General features: G+C 35.6%; 1 protein-coding gene and 1 non-coding gene across 2 annotated transcripts in view; both read right to left on the bottom strand.

The window, feature by feature from the left end:
- LOC123564594 (serologically defined colon cancer antigen 8 homolog) overlaps positions 1-22,389 on the bottom strand; it is an 83,239-nt gene extending 60,850 nt beyond the window's left edge. The window contains exons 1-8 of the mRNA XM_053553266.1: positions 22,262-22,389; positions 16,769-16,974; positions 16,257-16,400; positions 15,725-15,844; positions 14,751-14,831; positions 13,921-13,985; positions 5,223-5,378; positions 897-1,035 (exon numbers count right to left, since the gene is read on the bottom strand). Coding sequence (XP_053409241.1) covers positions 897-1,035; positions 5,223-5,378; positions 13,921-13,985; positions 14,751-14,831; positions 15,725-15,844; positions 16,257-16,400; positions 16,769-16,974; positions 22,262-22,319 — 969 coding nt within the window. The 5' untranslated portion in view covers positions 22,320-22,389. The remainder of the gene's footprint in view (positions 1-896; positions 1,036-5,222; positions 5,379-13,920; positions 13,986-14,750; positions 14,832-15,724; positions 15,845-16,256; positions 16,401-16,768; positions 16,975-22,261) is intronic.
- On the bottom strand, positions 6,151-6,312 carry LOC123545850 (U1 spliceosomal RNA). Its single transcript, XR_006685468.1, has one exon. It is a non-coding gene; the product is annotated as a U1 spliceosomal RNA (small nuclear RNA).
- Positions 22,390-23,599: the final 1,210 nt, after the last annotated feature.

Genomic DNA, 23,599 nt, shown 5'->3' with positions numbered 1-23,599 from the left:
CGACGGACACCACGCGATCACAAAAGCTCACCTTGTCACTTTCAGACAGGTGAGCTAAAAAGTGTAAAATTAATTACTGACTTTCCAACTTTGGCTGTTTTGATCTTAGAAAGAATTTTCATGATAAATATTCACTGCTTTGATCAGCATATCAAGTGAAAGTGTTCATTTTAAAGAAATTTATGTAATTTTGTGCCTTTCATTTTTTGACAGTGTGCTTTGTGAAGCAAACAGTTACAGGGTAGACACATGTTTTCAGTATTAAACTTTTGTCAAGTATGAGTTCCATAATTATAATGCAATATTTTTACCAAATTTGTATAAAACAGGAGTTATTTACAGCTATGTAAATGTTGCTATTTTAGACAGATAAATCCAATCCTGAAATATTGAAATTTTGTTCCAAATCTCTTAATACTGTTTTCTTGTACATGTACTTCCATTAGAGATTCAGGACACTATAGTATGTCAATTCTTACCAATATAAAGAAGGTCACGTCTTTATCTAATGTTTGTTTTGTCCTACAAAATCATAAAGACCATACTGAATAATAAAGCTGGAGGATGACTTCTTACTCATTTACATAATGTCCTTCACTTCATATGTTACCACACTTCATACGTTCCCTTACTTCATACTAGCTACAGTCAAACATTGATCAATTATGCATCCATGTCTCAGGTACCTAAGCGCTCACTCAAGCGATTTATGTGACCCCCCCCCCCCAGTCTTTCTCCTTACAATTTCTATGTTTTGAAAGCTCCAAACCCTGGATATCTGGAAATTTGCTCATTCTATTGTGACTTTAAGACAGTAAGCAAAGTTTTGTGAATTTAGTTTCATTAGTTGCTAAATAAATGCACAGCATCCTTATATTTAGATTATGTTTAGCAACCTGAGTTTGTTCAAGTTGAGCCTGTTCCACTAGTTCTATCCCTTTCTTCATCTGCTGGTAGGCCTCCTCTTCCCGCTGGGACATCTCCGTCAGTCTGTGCTTTAAGTTTGCTACAACTTCTAACAGATCATTACGCTCTCTGTAAAATAAATTCTCAGTTAATGTATGAAACATGCCCATTTCATCATTACTTGATTAGCACACTTGATGATGGCATTTTCCAATACTCAGGTACTTACTATTAGCACACTTGATGATGGCATTTTCCAATACTCAGGTACTTACTATTAGCACACTTGATGATGGCATTTTCCAATACTCAGGTACTTACTTGATCTATATTTCAACCATGCAATATCAAATACTTTACAGTTCAGTGTTTAGCCTTATCACAATCACTTTTACATTATTTTTGTCTTTGACTGGTATTCAATTTCAATAATTACTGTCTTGTGAAACTGTTATTCTGATGGCAAGGAAAAAAAGACTCTGTCTTTTAGAAATAGAACTTTCATACAAAATTCAAAAATGTAAACACAATACTATAATTATGGTTACAAATAAAAGTTTCCTTTGGGAAACTGAAATAATCAGTGTAATAAAATGGATAACCATGTTTTCTGCATAGTACTGAAAACATAAATATACTAGCCTACCTTAATTTTCAACTACCTCCATAGAAAGATGACAAAAATATCATAAACTAGAGATGCTTTTGAGAAAAGCGCATGTCTCCCACAACTGCCCCTATGAAAAATGTCTAGTTTCTCTAGATGGTTTAGAGGAGTGGATCCAATTAGATGGTCTGGATGAGTGAATCCAATCAGTAATTCAAGGGCCATAAATCAAAAGTGCCTTGACGGATTTGGCTAGTTATCGAACTTGGCTAAGGTCTTATGGCCAAACACATTTTGTTCAAGTTTGGTGAAGATCGGGTGGGAACTGTTCCACTGTAAGAGCGGACAACAGTAAAAAGGCCGATTTTTCTATAATTCAAGGGCCATAACTCCAAAATACCTGGACCGATTTGGCTAGTTATCAAACTTGGCCGATGTCTTATAGTCAAACACATTTTGTTCAAGTTTGGTGAAGATTGGATGAGAAATGTTCGACTTAGGATGCGGACAAGCTTTGTGACACACACACACACAGACTGGAGTAAATCAATATGTCTCCCACACCACTGTGTGGTGGGAGACATTACAACAAAATGCCATATTTATTACATGTATGATATTTTGAACAAATTTTATAGTTTGTTTTCTGAATACAGTCTAGCCCCTCCTAACGGTCACCCCTGATCGGTGGTCACCACTTCCCAACGGTCAGTCTGTGACGCCCCCGTCGATTTTTACTCTATTTCATTACCCGCTTCAGCGGTCACCCCTTATCTGTGGTCAGCGGTCAACGATTTTGCCTCCCGGCCACCATATTTACCCCTATCGGTGGCCAATCATTTTTATTTTTCCAAAACCTCGGGACCTTCGAGCACAAAGGATGTATCCGAAAATATGAACATTTGTTTACTTAGTGAAGGATTTTTTTTTTCCGCGACAGTTTGATAATAATTACTGATTATGATCTCTTAGTTGAAATTCTATGTGTTAACAAGGATTTTGTCTTCTTAACGGAAGTGTATGACTTTGGGTGCCCACTTCGCAGTCGTTGAAGATACAAAATGACATGAGCTTCTCAATTCAAATTGATAACAAGAAACGCGGCAATGCCACGAAACCAGGTTTTCAACACTTTTCATAAGAATAAACAAGAGTGCCAGAATGTCACAATATACGCCCGTCACAGCAAATTTCTTTACTCTAGCACCTGTACTTGCAGATGTAATTTTAATTTTGTGGTTGTTTAGTAATCAATGTAATTCTTTTGTTTTTCTAAGTCCACAAAAAAACTCCTTACCAGGTAGAGATACCTTAAAATACACCTAAAATTAGAAAGTAACAACTATGTTGTACCACAGAAAAGTGGTCTTGGTTTTTCCCTACGGTCAATTATAAAAAAGTTACAATATAAGTTATTTACAGTAACAACTAAGGGAAGTTAATCTTAACAAAAAAAAAAACAAAAAAAAAACAAGAGCTGTCTCCATAGACTGACACATGCCCCCGATGGCACTTTGAATGAATAGTTATGGCCGATGTTAGAGTTTAGGACCTTTGACCTACGGAGCTGGGTCTTGCGCGCGACACGTCGTCTTACTGTTTCACACATTCATGCGTAGTTATTTTAAAATCCATGCATGAATGACAATGATATGGACCGGACACGCCCATCAATGCACTATCATGAAAAATGACCTTTAATGTCTAAGTGTGACCTTGACCTTTGAGCTACGGACCTGGGTCTTGCGCGCGACACGTCGTCTTACTGTGGTACACCTCATGCCAAGTTATTTGAAAATCCATCCATCGATGACAAAGATATGGACCGGACACGCCCATCAATGCACTATCCTTTAACGTCTAAGTGTGACCTTGACCTTTGAGCTACGAACCTGGGTCTTGCGCGCGGCACGTCGTCTTACTGTGGTACACATTCATGCCAAGTTATTTGAAAATCCATCCATCGATGACAAAGATACGGACCGGACACGCCCATCAATGCACTATCCTTTAATGTCTAAGTGTGACCTTGACCTTTGAGCTACGGGCCTGGGTCTTGCGCGCGACACGTCGTCTTACTGTGGTACACATTCATGCCAAGTTATTTGAAAATCCATCCATCGATGACAAAGATATGGACCGGACACGAAAATTGCGGACAGACTGACAGACCGACAGACAGACTAACAGACCGACAGACGGTTCAAAAACTATATGCCTCCCTTCGGGGGCATAAAAAAAATACAAAAAAAAAAATTGTAAGTCCACACAGAAATCCTTACCAGGTAAAGATTGGTCAAAATACACCTCAAAATTGGATGTAACATGCATGTTGTACTACAGAAAAGTGGTCTCGATTTTTCCCTACGTCTAGTAATGAAAAAGTTACAATATAAGCTATTTATAGTAACAACAAAGGGAAGTAATTCTAAAGAAGGGAACTGCGCAAGACATTTCATCTCATGATGGTGTATAATTGTGCCAAGTTACATCAAAATCCCTCCATGCATGTAGAAGATATGCTAACCCTAACTCTAACCTAACCCTAACCCTATTTTTAGTAACAATGACCTTGACCTTGATCCCAGAAACCCCAAAATCAATCCCAAGCTACAACTTTATATAAGTTTTCTATACACTAAGTTTCATCATGATAGCTCATTCCTAAGTTAAGTTATTGACCGGAAATCCTTTTTCTATTTTAAGTAACAGTGACCTTGACCTTGACCCCAGAAACCCCAAAATCAATCCCAGCCTTTGTCTTGATATAAGCTACATACACACCAAGTTTTATTCAAATATCTTTACCGAAACAAAAGTTATTGACCGGAAACCCTTTTTCTATTTTAAGTAACAGTGACCTTGACCCCAGAAACCCCAAAATCAATCCCAGCCTTTGTCTTGATATAAGCTACATACACACCAAGTTTTATTCAAATATCTTTACCGAAACAAAAGTTATTGACCGGAAACACCAGTTTGACGCCGCCGCCGCCGCCACCCGCCCGCCCGCCCGACCGACATCTACCCCAATCTAATAACTCAGGTTTTCGTTGAAAACCTGGTTAACAAAAGGTGTGATCGTCCTTTTTGTTATGATCAATTGGCCAGTAATTATCGGCAATTAGCATGTCACCTCATTGTCAATTTTGTTATTCACACTTTGATCTTCGTAAAAGACGATACTCAATCTTTAATTAGTATCAACAGATTTGTGATTTTGTTTATATTGCTTTCTCAAAATACTATTAATAAAATTTTGTTTTGAAAGAAATATAAACCACTCGATCTTTTACGGAACCTAAATGCGATCCTAGATTTTAGTCTAGACAAAAGGCGCGTAGAGTAGTTTCCCTTTACTGAAAATTGCAATTTTTGTTGTTTACTATAACACACGCCGGAGTTGTCGATTGCATAAGCACTGCGAAGTTAAATGCACATCAATGTATTCTGGTAAAATGATGAGTATAACGTAAAAGAAACAGGCCTTAAGTTATCACCGGTCAGAAGTCTGAAATATGACTGAACACTGGTCAGAAGTCTGAAATATGATTGAACACTGGTCAGAAGTCTGAAATATATAAATATTCTGGCTGCCCATCCGATCATCGGTCACCTCGCTTAAGCGGCCAAATTGTCTGTTTCCCCTGGCTGGCTGCTTAAGAGGGGTTAGACTGTACTCAAAACAAAAGAAATAAACATGTTGTACCTTGTAAGTCTGTCAATGGTAGAATTCTGAAACCCTCTCTGGGCCTCGGATAAATACATATCTGACAGACCATCCTCATGTGTTGGTACGGCATCATGCATTCTCACCTGGCCTCTCAGATCTTCCACAATCTGTTCATACCTCTGTATCTCCTCCCTGCAACAGTAATAAGTTATACACATTTGATTATTAGCCTTAAGCCTGCTGGCGGCAAGTGATTCTGCCTTTGCAACCAGTGCAGACCAAGATCTGTGCAGGCTGATCATGGTCTGCACTGTTAGCTATTCAGTCAGTAAATTTTCAGTGAACATCCCTTCAAATGATAAATGGTATTGCCCAAATAGAATGATGGACCAGTCCACTTTAGAAATTTAGCTGGGTAAAGGTTAGTTTTATCACAGATTATCCCAATAGCTTATCTTACAGCATTAATCCATGATAACTAACACAGCATTACTTTTCATTTACTACAATTTTGTAAGACATTATTCAACTTACTGCATTAATTTTGTCATCAAATTAAAATCAATGTGAGCCTCTACTATATGTATATTGTTTATGAATTCATTCAGAAAATAAACAATAATAATTCAAGAGTGCCCAAGTCACAATATATACATGTCACAGAAAATTGATTTTTTCACTTTTAAAATGCTCTACTTATTAGGCTGATGCTGTAAATTTTTGCAAGTCATAACTCTACACTATTAGAAACTTATCCAAATTGGCTGGTTATCAAACTTGACCTAAATCCTTAATAATAGTAACAATGACTGGTAATGTTGTGCAAACATTCCTGCACAAATCTTCAATTTTGTCCATTACTTGCATTAAAATGCAAGCTCTTTCTTTGCAAGGATTTATTACTTAGCACAAAACCCTAGTTTTTCCATTTTGTTTCTCTTTTTAAGATTATTTGAATTATTTTCAGGGATAGCGCGAACGCAGTCCCCACACCAATAAATTGCGTACCCGAGTAACCCACATTTGGGGCTATCGCAGACGTCAGCCCAACCGAAGTGCAATGGAAGGGCCTCTTTCTGGGGAAACCGCCTTGCTGATCACGGTGTTCCCTGTACCAGGTAAGTATGCTTCAACCACATTTTTCATGGTATTTATATAAACACTGATAGACAATAATGCGAGTATACTATTCGCATGAACAAACAGACCTCTATTTAATCAAGTGCAGTAATTAAACTATTCATTCACCATCAATAATTTTAAATTATTAAGAAACATTCTGATTTCTTCTATATAAATTTAAGCAGAAACTAAAAAAATATTTTGTAGTTTTAGAACAAATGGATGAAAAGGATCAAAAGTCATTCAAATTACGCACTACAAGCATTTTCTTTGTTAACATATCTAAAAATAAACTGCTCAACAGGGCAAGCTACTCTGCATGGAGCAATATACAGAGTTACTTCCTTTTTATCACTCGTATAAATTGACAAGTAGACAGATTAAGTATTTAATACTATATTCCCAATTTATAACAAAGATGTTTTTATTAGCATTATGTATTAATGTGTATTAATTCAATTTACAATATCTTGTAAAGTGTTTTGCCAAAGGCAGGTAATTAACCCTCCCCTTCATGGTACAGACTACACAAACTAAACCAATTAATGTATTTTATAAAATAAACATTCCTTCTCTACTTTTCATATAAAAATAAACAGTGCTGTAACCAGACCTGAAAAAACATCGAGGCAGATTTTTTTCTGGAAAGAGTGTTGCATAATGGCTTAGGTACGATTTTACATGTCAACAATTAATTTGAACATTTTTGTTCAATCTATAAAAAGCATATGGAGTTGTGGCATAGGTTAAGGCAGGGTTACAAGGGCCAATTCTATGACAAAATTTTGAAATTCTACAAGATAAAATGGTGCATTCTAAGTTATTCCAGATTAAAAAAAACAACATCTGAATAAAACAGTTTTGAAATGTACACACAACTCGCCTGCAATATTGAGAGTAAAAGTTAAGATCGGGGCAGTCCTCCTTGAAAATATTGGACATTATACAAAACATAGCTTGCATTTCAAGTGATTTCAAACAAAAGTCTGAGCACACCAGAGTAAAATGTACACATTACCCGCCTGCATAATTGGAGTATTCATAGAGAGTTTACAGGGTTCGGGGTCCTCCCCGAGAAATTTTGAAATAATACAAAAGATAACAGGCAAGACAAGCTGTGCATTTTAAGTCATCTGAGAAAATAAGGTTAAAAAGTAACCTGCATAACCAAAATACAGGTAAAGATGGGTTTTCAAGGTTTTTGAAATTATAAAAGACAAAATGGTGCATTTTAAAACATCTTCGATAAAAAATTCTGAGAGAATCAGGTTGAAATGTACACATTACCCGCCTGCATTACTTGAGTACAAATAGAGATGGGGGTTCAGGGTCCTCCGCAGAAAATTTTGAAAATATACGAGATAAAATGGTGCATTTAAGCCATCTCCGACAAAAAAAACCCATTTCAGACAAACGAATCTGAGCAACTCAGGCTGACAGGTTTACCATATTAGACTGGTAAATTGGAGAACAGGTGCTGGGCTCAGAAATTGTTCTAGCCAGTTTAGACGTAAAATTGTTAGCAAAAATGTATGACTATGTTTAGGAGTTACCGTTGACTCTGCCACCACACAAGAAACAAAAGTCACATTAGTATAAACAAGAGGGCCATCATGGCCCTATATCGCTCACCTGAGTACCATTGCTCAAAATGATATGATCAAATTTTGACATACAGCACATAGGCATATACATTAAATATCATCAGGATAAACATTTTCTTGTAACAGTCCCTTTTGACCTAGTCAGGGCCAATTTCCATACCTAGTTTGAGGGTCCTAGGCTCAAATGCTGCATTTTTGTACTAACATGACTATTCCTTACCCTGGAAGACTTAAATAACATTTAAAACCAATCTCATTAGATGCTGCTGATATATATTCGTTTACATAAAATAAAGGGAGGTAATCTGTCATAAATTCAGTCAAAAGTTATCTACCCTGATTGTCCGAGTCCATCTGATGGCACAAATGACATTCCAAATCAATATCTTCATTGGTTACTGAGATACACCCATTTTAATTTGAAACAAAGGGAGGTAATTTGACATAAAATCAGTCCATAGTTATCTACCCTGATTGCCTCAGTCCAACTAAAGACAAAAATGAAATTTCAAATGAGTTCTATAAATATTTATCGAGATAAATCCATTTTTATTAAAATCAGGGGAGGTAATCATGCATTGGTATATGCATGTAGAAGATACAAAGTACAACAATATATTAGTAAAGTATTCATATCGATAAATGTTCAATCAAGAGTTATCTAATATGACTATTTCTTACCATGGAAGACATAAATAACGTTTCAAACAAATCTCGTTAGAAGCTGCTAAGGTGTGCTCATTTAGACAAAAAATAAAAGGAGGTTATTTGTCAATATGTATCTTCACTGATTGTCCAAGTCCATCTGTTGACATAAATGAAATTTCAGATCAGTATCTTCATTAGTTAGGGAGTTATACCCATTTCTATTTGAAATAAAGGGAGGTAATTTGAAATAAAATCAGTCCATAGTTATCTACCCTGATTGTCTCAGTCCAACTAATGACAATAATGAAATTTCAAATAAGTCCTATAAGGACTTACTGATATAAATCTATTTTAATTACAATCAGGGGAAGTAATCAGATATAAAATAACTCTGGAACCTACAATTAGATCTGACAGATTCATCACGGAATCCAAGATTTATTGTTGTTTAAGATATTTTGGAAGTTTGTATCAAATCAAACCATAAATGAAGTCTCTATATGGCTGCAAAAGCCAAAATAGCAAATTCTGGACCTTTGAGGGGCCATAACTCTGGAACCCATTAAGGAAACTGGCCAGTTCAAGAAAGGAACCAAGATCTTATGGTGACACAAGTTGTATGCAAGTTTGGTTAAAATCAAATCATAAATGAAGCTGCTATTGTGCAGACAAGGTCAAATAGCTAATTCTGGCCCTTTCAGGGGGCCATAACTCTGGAACCCATAATGGGATCTGGCCAGTTCAAGAAAGGAACCAAGATCTTATGATGACACAAGTTTTGTGCAGGTTTGATTAAATTCAAATCATAAATGAAGCTGCTATTGTGCAGACAAGGTCAAAATAGCTGAGTCTGGCCCTTTCAGGGGCCATCACTCTGGAACCCATAATGGAATCTGGCCAGTTCAAGAAAGGAACCAAGATCTTATAGTGATACAAGTTGTGTGCAAATTTGGTTAAAATAAAATCATAAATGAAGCTGCTATTGTGCAGACAAGGCCAAAATAGCTAATTCTGGCCCTTTCAGGGCCATCACTCTGGAACCCATAATGGAATCTGGCCAGTTGAATAAAAGAGCCAAGATGTTATGGTGATACAAGTTGTGTGCAAGTTTGGTTAAAATAAAATCATACATAAAGCTGCTATTGTGCAGACAAGGTCAAAAAAGCTAATTTTGGCACTTTCAGGGGTCATAACTCTGGAACCCATAATGGGATCTGGCCAGTTCAAGAAAGGAACTGAGACCTTATGGTGATACAAGTTGTGTGCAAGTTTGGTTAAAATAAAATCATAAATGAAAGCTCTATCGTGCAGACAAGAGAAATTGTTGACGCACGAACGGACGCAGGGACACACAGACGACGGACGAAGGGTGATCACAAAAGCTCACCTTGTCACTATGTGACAGGTGAGCTAAAAATCAAGCCTAGGTATCATTCCATCAAAATACATATGATTTGGGCATTTCTTAATTGGACACATCATAATTAGTTTCAGTTATGTTTTCAGTACACATAAATCCTAAAATAGACAAAGAAATAATTATATATATTAATTATTACAAAAGTAATATTCACGAAGAGGATTTGAATAAACAATTTACAAAATAAATTTGCTTCAGCGAATCAATTTTATAGAAGAATATATACACTAGATCTGCTAGACCAGTTAGTTCTCTATTGCACTTTCATGAAACAGGAAAACAGGCGACAAATCAGGTTAGATATTTGTATCAAATGCATCTGTTTGGTTTAGAGCGAAAAAAGAAATTGGGAATTTTATAGATATATCAAATGTAACAAAAAAATCGCTTAAAAAATAGCGAGGCAGCTGCCTCGGTGTGCCTCAATGTAGTTACGGCACTGATAAAGTACGTATTATATAGATTAAAATTCAATAAGGCTTGCAGTAAAAAATACAGAACTTCAATTTTCATATGCATATTTTGGTGCTGTAGTACAGTGTAACTTCCGAAAACCGCACAACCTCGTGACCAGAAGAAAAGTCTTTTTGGAAGTTTCTGGTATTTGGAAGTAAGGCATGGTTTGGACAAATAAAACTGCATATCAAAAGTTGTTCTCTGTGATTCAGCGCAAGTTCAGACTCGCAAATTCTTTTAGTTTTACGCGGTTTCTAAGTTGTCTAAGTCATTCTAATTTATAAGAAATTAATGAAGATCACGTAAAATGCTGTAATTTTAAAAGGTTTACTCATTTTTTTACATACTTACATCCAGCTTTGAGTTGAGACAGTTTAAGAAACAGCTTGACCAATTAGGAAATGAAAGAATTGTCCATAGTTTATTCTGCATGTTTGCTAATTAATTTCTTAACTAAATGCTCGCTTTCAATGATACCACAATTAGAATGAAAAGTCCATGGAGGTGTTTGATGTTAACATCAAAATTTAAGCTGCTAATCTATTCTACAATGAAAGATCATTATCGAATTATCACAATTTCTGTTGGTGTTTGATTGACAGGTTGTGATTCTAATGCATGTCAAAATAATCGGTTACCACTAATTGGTAAACAATGGAATCACAGGTGAAATTTTCACGGAGGCACAGATTTGCATTCGAACAAATATCTATTCGTTCATGTTGTGTGGTTTTTGGAAGTAAATTGTATTGCAATAAGCCATTTGTTTTTAAAAATTGTCCTGTGTTCAGAATTTGGAAATTCCGGTATTAAGAAGTACTGTCTAAGTAGAAAATAGACAGAGAAAAATGGGGACCAAAAAAATCATCAGATTTTTAGAAGTTTCCAGTTTTTGGAAGGTCTGGTATTCAGAAGTTCCACTGTACTGAAAAGTGCACAAAAATAAACTTTGAAGTAGTCTTCATAGCTATTAATGTAATGGGCAATTCTAGGAACATACATTTCACTAACAGATTAGCTCTTGCCTCAGGCTGTATTAAAATATCATGGTTAACAGCCATTTTTCATTTATTAAATTCAATGTCCGGTTATAACAAGGGGGCCATGATGGCCCTCAATCACTAATCTGAATTTCAGAGCTTAAATAGGCTACAGAGTGTGCAACTTTGGAAGAGGACCATAATATGCTTCAGGTGTCAAAAGGTCCAGAGACAGAAGAAGTTAATTAGTGTGACAAATGATAAACAATTCAAACACAATATGGTTCCACTGTGTTTAAAATTGGCTGGAAAAAACACATAGACAATTGGAGCAGTTTGAAGGTATTTTGGAAGTTTTCTCTAAAATGTTTCTATTTTTACCTCTAGCAGCCCATAAAAGCGGCCATGGGCCCCCATTTGTACAAATTGGGAGAGAACCTTATAATGACGCTAAAGGCCAAGTTTGATGAAGATCCATCAAGTGGTTCATGAGAAAAAGTCATTTAAAGGTTTTTCTATTTTTTGCTCTGGCAGCCCCTAAAAGGGACCATGCTGAAACTTTGGAACAAACATGAGGACCATGACAGGATACTACTGACCAAGTTTGGTGCAAAGCTAACCAGTATTTTCAGAGATGTCATCTGAAGAAAAGTGTAGAAGGACGGATGGACGACGGACTGTAAGCGATCCAAATAGCCCTTTGTGCTTCAGTCAGCTAAACAGGTAGGTTAATTTTGCAAGTACAGTCGAAACTCAATATTTCAAACTGACTTGTCTCTAAATTCTGGTTATCTCGCAGACATTTTCAAGTCCTGTCCCGACAACACATGCACAAAACATCATTTAAGTCTAATTTCAGTTATCTGAAAACCCTCTGTCCCTTGAAAATCGAGATTCCGAGTTCAAACTATATTACAGTTAACTTAGATGTCATAATGACAGAAAATTTCTCAAAAATCATCAAACTCTGTTTTCATTCAATCACTGACTGGCAAATTTCACTGAAAAAATTATGCACTCTAACATGATCAATAACATTTCGTATATATTATTCTGCGATAAAATTTACTTGGCAGGTACATTTTACTTCCTACAACTGTAACTTTAAGACTCTACCTCTTTTTCATTAGTCCAGTGCCAAACGCTAGTAAAACAGCATTTCAAAAGACATAGTCACATAATTATAATAACTTACATGCCAGGCTATAAAAAAGTTTTGAACTCTTTGAAAATCCTATTGAGTGAACTTGCTCAGGTATGATTCAGCAGTGACATAATGATATGCTTCGAAATGATGTGACAACATAATTATCTGCATGTTTTTATTGGATAATTTTGTTAAAATATAGTTCGTGAATTTTTACAAACATACTCTAAGATTCTGTTTTGATATGCTTTCTTATCGTGATGTGAATTTAACAGCCTATAGCCCAAATCAGCGGTTAGTGCTTAAAGTAGGGGGGAGGATGTACAGAGGTATGCTGTAAGGATTAAGTAAGGGAACTGTTTCCGTGCAATAAGTGGCGGTAGTTTAAACCAACTTGAACACTACGTGTGCTTAAGGCATTTTTGACCAGTAAGTGGGTTTTTTCTTTACATTTCACAAAATATATGTCAGTGCTTGGGTATAAAGCCTATTCTTCAGAACATTATCATTACAATTGGATAACTATAGAGACAAAAAAGTTTTATAGCAGGTTTTATGCTCCGGTGAAATGTTTACAAATAAATGTCTCTAATTAACATAATTTTGCCCTTTTCCTCTGTATATATGACATTTTTCTGCATGTTATAGGTGTGCTTCCATGTAGATACCCGTATTTACCACAACTGATGGATCTACTTCAGTTAGCCAAATTTTCTGACTATTTTATTTTGCTGTAAGCCCCTTTCTGTAGAGCAAAAGCAAATTTTGTATGCTGAGTTTGACCATAAACATGTCTGTCAAAGCGGCTTTGTTTTTCAGATATTCCTGTCATTTCCAATGATAATTATTGATCATTTATTTATTTTTGAGGTGACATAAATATAACAGCTAGATCTTCTATCTTATGAAGCATTCAATCAACATGGTTATTTAGCATTTAGTTTCATAAACTAAATGTAAAGTTACATAGCCACTCATTTTTTCTGTATGCTGGGAATGAGCTCACATAGTGCTCCTGGTGAAGTAATATGGCCTCTGGTCATCGGTCCGTCCCTCCATATTGTCTTAAAAACTACATCACCTGATAGAAGTTAATAGAACTTGGCACGAATACTCCTTTAACACATTGCAAACAGGGGCACCAGGGTAAATCAGAATCACCTTCTCCACCCATGGACAAACATACTGTGCATGTAAATAATTTTACAGTAAATTTCCTTTAGTTAGATGATGACTTTGCATGAAGATACTTAATTAAAATTTAATTCAGTGTCAATCAACTAATATTGACAGGTTGTTGCCCTATCACGATTTGATAAAGTATCATTTTAGAAATTTTATTGAACATCTGTCTCACCTAGAATGAGCAAGCTGGGCCTCCAATCTTTCAGTTTTGGCAGCATGCAGAGCACCTAGTTTCTCCTGTAAAAGTCAGTACATGTTACTGTTATAAATATCTATTTCCAGCACAACTAGAACAAGGCAGAGCTGTGCGAAACACAGCACAATCAACTATCTGAAAATGTTTCATGTTACAGCAGTGTTCCAAAAATATTTTTTCTCTGAGGGTTTTTTGCACCCACTCTGACTGACCAATTTCAAGCAACTAAATCATTATCATGCTGCCACTCACATCATTCAATACAAGCATTAGGCCACTTTCAGAGAAATACCCTTCATTTGTAAAACTGTGTGGTTCAATAATGCCCCGGAGATATAAAGACATTACTACCAAAGTACATACCATTCAGACATTTTACACAGCCACTCTACAGTAAATGACTTTTGTACAACTCAGGCCAGTACTAATGAAAGTTTAGATGTAAGCAAAAATTCTATCTACTTCACAACACTAAAAGCAACAACAGTTTTGAAATACTGAAGTAATAAAGGAACACCAAAGATGGGGATAATCAAGTCTAATAAAAAATAACCCCTTAACATTCAAGGGCAACACAACTAAAGAATTTTTCAAAAATGGTCAATTACCCAATATACTGGGTTTTTTTAAAGCTTATGCAAACGAAATTTAGCAAACTATTTTCTAGAAGAGCTTGAAAGTACCAATACAATAAATGTATCAGTACCTGTATTTTAAAAGAATATTCAGTTCTGAATATGAATTTCAGAAAACTAAGCAGAGTTAAGAAAGTCATCATTCATAAAAAGTGTATATAGGGCACATACCAATTCTAACTGCCAGTGCCGTACATTTCCTCGAGGTAAGCTAGTATCTGCCTCCATGGATCTATCTATATCTGTTGTAATCTAAAAATAGGACATGCATAATTATTAGAAAATTGTGACTTTGGAGCATGTTTGAACAGCCTGTAATGAAGCTGCCTATGCATTGAGATTTATATCATTTGGCCTATTGATGTGATGATACTGGGTATTCTCCTGATATTTTTTATATAAAATGGACTAGAATAATGATTGTTGAGCTTGCTTCAGTAGTCTGAAATAACAATGTCTTTGTATCTAGATTTATTTTGTTTTGGTTAATCAAGTGGGGTTTCTGGCATAATTTCCAGTGATATGAAAAAAGGGGCAAAAATGGGGAATTCTAAACATCCTTTTATACATGTATTTTGTTTATAAATATGGTTGGGTTCCCTCTGAAATGTTTTGGAAATAACACACACAGAGTACTGTAAAAGCAGAAATTTTCCCGAGGGTTTAATTTTCGCTATATTCGTGAGGCCCTACACCTCGCGAAAATTAATCCTCGAGTAACTATTCTCTACTAGTATAATTCAAAATCATGTATGAAACCATTTTTACAATTTTGCGAATATTAAACATCGCGAACATACTCAAAATTTCAAATTCGCTAAAATTTTGACCCAGCGAAAATATATGCTTTTACTGAATTCTAAGCATATTTCATAGCTCTAACACAAGGATTTCTTTGCATTAAGATTTATATACCTACTTTTGGTATTTCAACATAAGAGGATCGAAGGTCTGTACTTTTCTTTATTTATTTATGAAGAAAGGGATGGGCCTTACCCTTAAATCATTACTCTTTTCTGCATTTTTGGTTTTTTTGTTGGGTTTGAGGTGTAGGCCTGGGCCTGCACAGCATAACAGTACCTATGACCCCCTGCACATAATACAAAACTTTCAGTTGTAGATTTACATACAACTAGAATATCAACCTTCTGAAATTCAGCATCCATATTGATTTCTTCAATGGCACTTTTCTTGAGTTCTTCATGTAAGCGTTGATTTTCCTCTAAAATATCTCTGATTTTTATCCTAACTGTTGCAAACTCATCCTGTAATATTTTGTACAGTAGTGTAAATCATTTAATCATTATAATAATCATTTACTAAGCAGTAAACTGTCACAATAGGTATATCTTTTTCAAGAAACTGTAAAGCCATAACAATGTTCATTTTAACAGTGACATTAATGTTTTACAATTCATTACAAAAACATGCTACATTTTCCCAATTAACCTCTTAATTCAAATGAATACAATTTTTGATCATGTGATTTTATACTAAATTTTTATACGTCCCAGACCTGAATATACATTTTTAATCCCTAAGCACCAATATTTTCACTAGCAGAAAAGCATGTGCTTAATTGAAAACAGGTTTAAAGTTGTATGTGTCACTCTAGTTTTAAAGTCGGTCTTGTTTATGATGATATTTAAGAAAGAGGGCATTATCAACTGATGTTACCTTCATATATCTGTTTTCAGCTTCAATCTGGTTAACGTATGCTGTCTGTTGTTGCAGTAGTGAGGCAGTTTCCTCGGGCGAGGGTAAAGGTCCTCGAGGTACATTTGGAGGCTGAGAGTACCTTGGAGGTGACTGAAACGTTGTCTGAAAATAAACAGTATTCTGTACAACACAGGCAACTTTAAACCAAGAAAATACACAGCTGGAATTATAAGTTACATAAGCAATAACACAAGAAGTCAAATTATTCAATATGATCCTGCCTTTTTGCAGATGCACCAGAAAAACAAACTGTATAAAAATGTGTTGTCTACAGAAGACGACCGATTGTAACAAGTATCAAAATGTCAGTTTAGATGCTCAAATTACAAAAATTTGTTTTCCTTTAGAGAACAGTCCCTGCTACTTATCCTTAAAAATGATACATACTGTAATTAAATCCTTTCCTAAAGTGTATGCAGTAACCGTCACTATCCATAAAATAAATTAAAAGTATATCTATACTTATGTACCTGAGTTTCATCTTTGAGGATATTTTGAAGATGACTAGCAGCATCTTTGTATTTCTGTGGCCTGGCCTCGGACTCATACCAGCGGAGATTTCTAGGATTGACCGCTGCTGACAGCTGTTCCTTGGCACGTGTACTTGTGTTTAATGTGGCATTTGGACTGTGTGTTAACACATCATCTAGTTCATGCAAACTCGCATTGGCTCTTTCTGGAAAAATGTGGTATTAAAAACACTATACCTATTTTTCTCTCATTTTATCACCAGTACTATGAAAAAACTATAAAAAAAATCGTTTTGAAACAAAAGAACAGCAAGCTTGACTAATTAAACAAGTTTGCTATTTGAGAAGTGGAAATGGCATGGAAATGGCAGTGAATGCATAGAAAAACTGTACTGATTTTTTGTTGGGGGAGGATGTGTAAAGATTGGGTGGATATGAACTAAGAACAAGTGGCCAAAATAGGCTTATTAATTGGATTACCTTACAGGATGTGTCAATTGTTGTTCAGCTGAGGTATTCTAGAGGCAACAGAGACTTCTGCATTACTTTCTATCACTAAAGTGGCTAGGGGTCAAAACATGAAACTGATAAAAGCTTACACAAAATTTACAATTATCTACATTATCTCTGTATACCTGCAACCCCTCTTGCGAGTGTTACAGGCAAGACTAAGTGCATGTTGGAAATGTTGGTATAAAGTGAGAAAGTAATAAAAAGAATCTGGCAATGAATATTGTCAGGTACAGTGAGACTTGAATGGAAGTATTCCAGCCAATTGTTAAAATGTTTCATAAAAAGTGAGAACAGAGACTAAGTAAGAGATAAAAACATTAAAGGGACTAACCCGCACATTTAAGGTGAAAAATAACTTCTCTCAAAAATTCTTAAAAACTATTATGCTTAAAGTGACTAGTGGTACAAACTTACTGATATAAGATCTTTGCAAGATATTCTTTACAAATAAACAAAAATACTGTGCAGAAGGTAGTAAACCATCACACCGCTTTTGAAATAATGCAGAAAATTTACATTCTTCTTGCATTTTTACCAATATCTAACTTTTATTTTCACCCACTTTATCATTTTTCAGTGTCATATATACATTCTATGCCAAACTTGGTGAAAATGAACATGTTGAAAAATTTCACCCAAACTGTGGGCAAGTAGCTTTAAACACTGAATGAATATCGATTCTTTACCACAGCCTACCTGAACTGGTCAAGAGGAGGTAGGGCTGTGATGGTATGTGGAAGTTGGTTCCAAAGGCAGCGATTTTTATCTGTGCGTCCTATGTCCTATATGCATAATTTTTTAATAGACACACCTTTTCAAATAATGTGATCCACAGACCCATTAAATTTATAAGAAAAAAGCTCCATGTCTGTTTATTTTTTTCTCGATTTTCTGCCCTGAATCTGCACATTTGCTACAGATCTTTTTTAACCTAGCACTGGATAGCAATTCTATAAGGTCTCTTCTGACTGGTTCTCTGTATCTTTGTTTGTTTTGGGTTTAACGCTGTCTTTCAATGGTATTTCAGTTATATGTAATGGCAGGCAGTTAACCATACTAGTGTTCCTGGATTCTGTAACAGAACAAACCTGTCCTTTGCAAGTAAATGCCAACTTGCCCACATGAATTAGAGGTGGAAGACAAATGATTTCAGACACAAGGTTTTTCATCAAACTGTCAGAGAACATTCGCCTCGCTTCAGGATCAAACTCACGACCCCGCGATCTGTAGATCTGCGCTCTCCCTATTGAGCTAAGAGTGTGGGCTGATTCTCAGTATCACTTCTAACCAATCTTTGCAGCTCTGATATATTAGTGTGGTAAATCAAAATGATGTACAGATAAACAAATGCATAGTAACCAAATGCCTCTGAAAAAGCTGAAAATTGAGGCAGTAAGTCTTAGGCTGAGTAAGGTCAAGTTGAGCTCTGGGATCATATGGAATGGATCGTTATTGACTAGTCCACACATGTATACTCTTTGGCAATCATTTTGGGAATTTTTCAGTACTGGTTTGGGAAAAAAACATACTTTTTAGCATTGTGAATGCCTCCGTTTACCGGAGGTAACTTTATTGGGGGAAAAATGGCCTGGTTACCTGACAGATTATATGTAATGGAAACACATTTATAAGAATTAGCTGTTTTTACTAATTTTTCTATTCAAAATTGAAAAATGTTTGAACAGGGTACCGGAGGTAAACTGTATTAATAATAATGCTTAATAATAAAGCTTTAAATGAATGACCATTAGGTACATATATCTCCATGGTGAACAGGAAGATTTTTATTGCCGCTGCAGCCTGGGTTCGATTCCTGACTACAGCATGTTTTTTTCTCTTGATCTGGCATTTTTAAGGTAGTTTAGAAATAAAGACTCATGTTCTTATGTTAATAATATGACCAAACTTCAATTTTGAAGAAAGGCCATTTTCAGCCAAGGTCTGGTTGTCAGTGCTGTTAAATCATCTCTTGTTTACAATATCATCAGTCATCTAGTCCAGTGACTGGGAAAGAAATTTTGTCCATGGGACAATGGCTCGTCATACACAATAAATTATGTGACATTTATAAATCTTATGTGACATTCAGAAATTTCTATGGGACAATTGCGACTTGTAAACTAAGAACTGGCATTGTAGTATGTACACATTTCATATTAAAGAAGCTCTCAGTAAAAAACAAATATAGTAACTAAAACTGTAACAGCTTGTCAATAAAGAAAATTATTGAAAACTGACAAAAAATGGAAGTCTAGAATAAAATACGATGTTAAAACATGTTTTTAAACACTGGAAGCACTTTGAATCTGCACACTGAATACATTCATTTGTGTAAGATTTGACTATTAAATAGTTTCATCCTTTTGCATTCAATACAATTTAGACATATGACACAGGGCTCATCAGCACTTAAACTTATGAGACATTTTTCATTTTTATGTGACTATGGCTCATGTCTCATGGGTTTCCCAGTCACTGCTAGTCAAAAATAATTCGACGTTCAGATTATTTAATATTTGTGACGGGGCAATCTAAACATCAAAACTTCGAAGGACCAGAATAATGGAGGATAAATTACAGTACATAGTCATGTAAAGTTATTGGTTTATCGCTTGCACATGTTGGTGTGTAGACACGGTAAACGTTAATCGTGTACAGTACATACATGGTTTAAATCACCAGAAAATTCATCATTTTGGATATTATTTGATAATTTTTACATAAATCAATGAGGAATTGAATCTCTTTTTAATACATACTTAGACAAATTCTGGAAGAAGGCCCCCGGCCTCTGATGCCAGCTCTTCAGTGTCTTTCTTGTATACATGTACAGGCCTCGACCTTAACTTTTTTCAGCAGTTGCCAGCAGGTCCACCAACTGCTAAAATCTAGTAGACCTGCTCAGACTTTAGTGGACCTCCAATTCTATCACATAAATTGTGATGTTGTTGACGTCATAACTTCATATGACTCAAAGAAACAGGACTTATTTGTAAAATAATTAAAAATGGAAGACTGTAGCAATCTGTTATCCCGAAAATAATTATTTTGAAAAGTGTCCCAAAATATGGACACAATAATCATCATCCTCCCGACCCGTGTTGAAAGTGAAAAAAGAAAACATCAACAATTAATTATCGGTAATTATTCTGATGATAAACTAAGTAATTGGCCTTGTTTTCATTTTCAATTAACACCCCCTCAAAGAGCTAAAAGAAGTGTGTCGGTTATTCGTGGCATCTGAAGCGGAGATCAAAGCGGTATAGTTTCCCCGACATTGTCATGGCATTACGTCATGTTTTCGCCCCATGTGACACATCACTGTCTGATCGTATTCTCGATTCCTTTAATTGTTGAGAAGAAATCAGTAAAAAAGTTTTTTCTTTAATTTTTTTAAAGCGAATGTGCAATATCCCGAATAAACTGACATGTAAATGTGTCAAACCGTGAACGATGATAGTGGATGTCCTACCTCTGTGACTTATTTGCCCTCAAGAAATTTACATTATTGTTTCAGATGAATATCTAACAAAGTGTTGTGTCAAAACATACATGTACAAAGAATCATTTAAAACTTATTAAAAACCGCAACGACATCATACTGCTTTATTTTATACCGCATTTCTATTTACGTTCATTAGGTAACGTAAGCTATTCTGCCGCGCTAACAGAAATCTGTTTGCCAAAAATCGTTTTACTCCATGTATTTAAATTGCTGCCGCTTTTTCATTATTTAAGATTTTTTAATTGTGTTTTTTGTACTTTCTGGTCAAAAGTCTGAATTTTATTACCATAGTATGTACCGTATATTTACTTTAAGAAAGAAATAAATAATCAAGATCGCGCTGTTTGAAATTTTACAAAACATTATATGAAAATTTGATCATTTTTAAAGAATTTTGCCTACATTCCTGTTGATATCTTATTAAAATTGTTATAGAATTCAAACTGTATTAGTTCTCAAGCGGTGTTGAAAATTTAAAGCGATTATATTAAAAAATGAATGCACTACGCGCGTTTATTGTGTCAAAAGTAACCGCGATGTAAATTAGACATTACGATAGGGCGCACGTGCTTGTGGAATGGAAAATTACCAGCATGACGTTTTGATATTTTTACGATTCGGCGGTAAATTCCAGTCAATCCAGGTAATTTTGCCTGATGTAATTTCTCAATTTGGTAAAGTTACCACGTAAAAACCACTCGCCCGATCGGTGGAGTAGTCCATTCGTGCTCTCCTGACTTTAACTCGCCAATGCTTATAACGGTAGAATGCCGTACTTAAGGCAAAATCAACTTTCGTTTTGTGAATTCGCCGATATGGGTACGATTTTCCCTCCTATTTTTTTTTACTTTTAAGGGTTTTATTTTATTTGCAGACCGTGACTGAAAATTGGTTGACCGTCGGTCTACCCATCTTTTCATAGTTAGTGGACCTGCCGATATTTTGGTTAGAGTCGGTCCAACGGTCCACCGCTAAGGTCGAGGCCTGATGTAAGTTTTATTGAATTTATGGCCAATTCGTGACATAATTGGCATTTAAACCTATAGCATGTAAAGCGTCGGCAGCAATGAAAATTTCATCGGAAATTTCCTCCAGTATTTTGGTCTTTCGAGTGTTTGACGCGAGTGGGGATATTGCCCATATGAACAAATTATCTCAATATTTCCTAGGATCGCGTCAACTTTGTTGGACTAAACAGTCCTCTACAAATATTATTTTCAGCATTTATACTGATTAACAGACCTCTAGCCAGCCCATAAAGAGACAGTCTACAGATCTGGTAACAAGACCTCCAGAATCCTGGTCTAGAGATCCAGTAACCGGACCCCAAGGCACTACAATCTATAATTTATCTACTGTCCGACTACTACAACACTCAGATATGACAAGCATCTGCACGTCGTTATGTTTGGTTCGTAACATCACGATAAATAAAGGGCAAAAGAACTGCTCTTATGCAAGATATGGTTACAAACCTCTTACTGCACGCTGGTATGCCTCACTATCGTCTCCGGTAGACGTGTATGCATACATTTTTGATATTTAGAAGCAAAATTCAATACATTTCCATTACCGGAAGTTTACAAACGTTGGTAAGTTAATTTGATTCATAGTGCTAAGAGTTAATCGAGTTAGGCCTATGTATTGTTGTTAAACAGATCTGAATGGAAACCTACTCCTTTTCAGCAACATGGAAATAGTATTATTGATTATTGTATTGTGTCTGATAGATTATTTCAAGATATATCATACACTCCAATTAGTAAACCAGTATTCTTCTTGTCAGACCATGCAAAGATCTCAGTGTTATTGTGCGCTAAGTTTGAAAAAAAAGTAGCAGCAAATGTTGTTATTCTGACTTTCCTCTTAGTTACAAATGGCAACCAGAATCAGCTCCACTAGACACTCTACCACCTCGCTATAAATGTAAGCTCAATAGCAGCTTTATCTTGTAAATAAACTACTTCCATTCATTTCTCACAAGATTCTCTGCTTGCCTTTCAGTCGTCAGAACCTTGGCAAAACAATTACTGAACATTTTGTGCTATCATTACTGGGGGGAAAATGCTAATTGCGCAGTGTCCTATGTTCAACTTTTCCCACTTTCAGTTGGAGAACAGAATAAAACATCATCTCCTTAAAATTATCCTTTTAAAATACGCTTTTACTCTTAATCCGGTGATGGGGAGGTGGTGGGTGATATTTTGCTTGATTGCATCCTATGCTTCCAAAATATCTTCTTATAGATTTGATATTATTTATTCCTATTTTAAAAGTACAACCATCACCACTTCTCCATTAAAGTGGTTATTTAAAAAAACACCTCAAGACAAAAACTGCCAAATCAATATGCATCCGTTTTTATAGAAGCTCATTCCTGCTTTATAAATCATTAATCGTCCTGCTGGAGTTACTTCCACTGTTCACGAAGAATGCATATATTTGAGGAATCTGACAAAACGAATATAGGGATGGAGAAAGTCTATGATGCATGACAAGATGGAGAATATGTACGCTAGCGCGATTCATGGCCCAGTGTGGTATATACCAATATAAATGTACAAAAATAGCATTTGATTCTTAACTGAATGAACGGGGATAATTTTTACGACCAGTATATGGCACAAATAACACGATTGTGAGCATAAAACACAAAGATAAATATCCATCAGGAAAGCCACGTTCCAAAAACAAAACTGTGTGATCAGCACGTGCATATGGAGATATGCTCGTTATTTTCTTTTCTATTTTTATTCATCCATTCATTCATCCGTCTATCTGCCCATCATTCGCAAATGATTAAAACTGCCATA

This window comes from Mercenaria mercenaria, chromosome 1 (genome assembly GCF_021730395.1).
Source record: "Mercenaria mercenaria strain notata chromosome 1, MADL_Memer_1, whole genome shotgun sequence".
In the NCBI taxonomy this organism is placed as follows: domain Eukaryota; kingdom Metazoa; phylum Mollusca; class Bivalvia; order Venerida; family Veneridae; genus Mercenaria; species Mercenaria mercenaria.
This window is presented reverse-complemented; position numbering and strand designations above follow the sequence as displayed.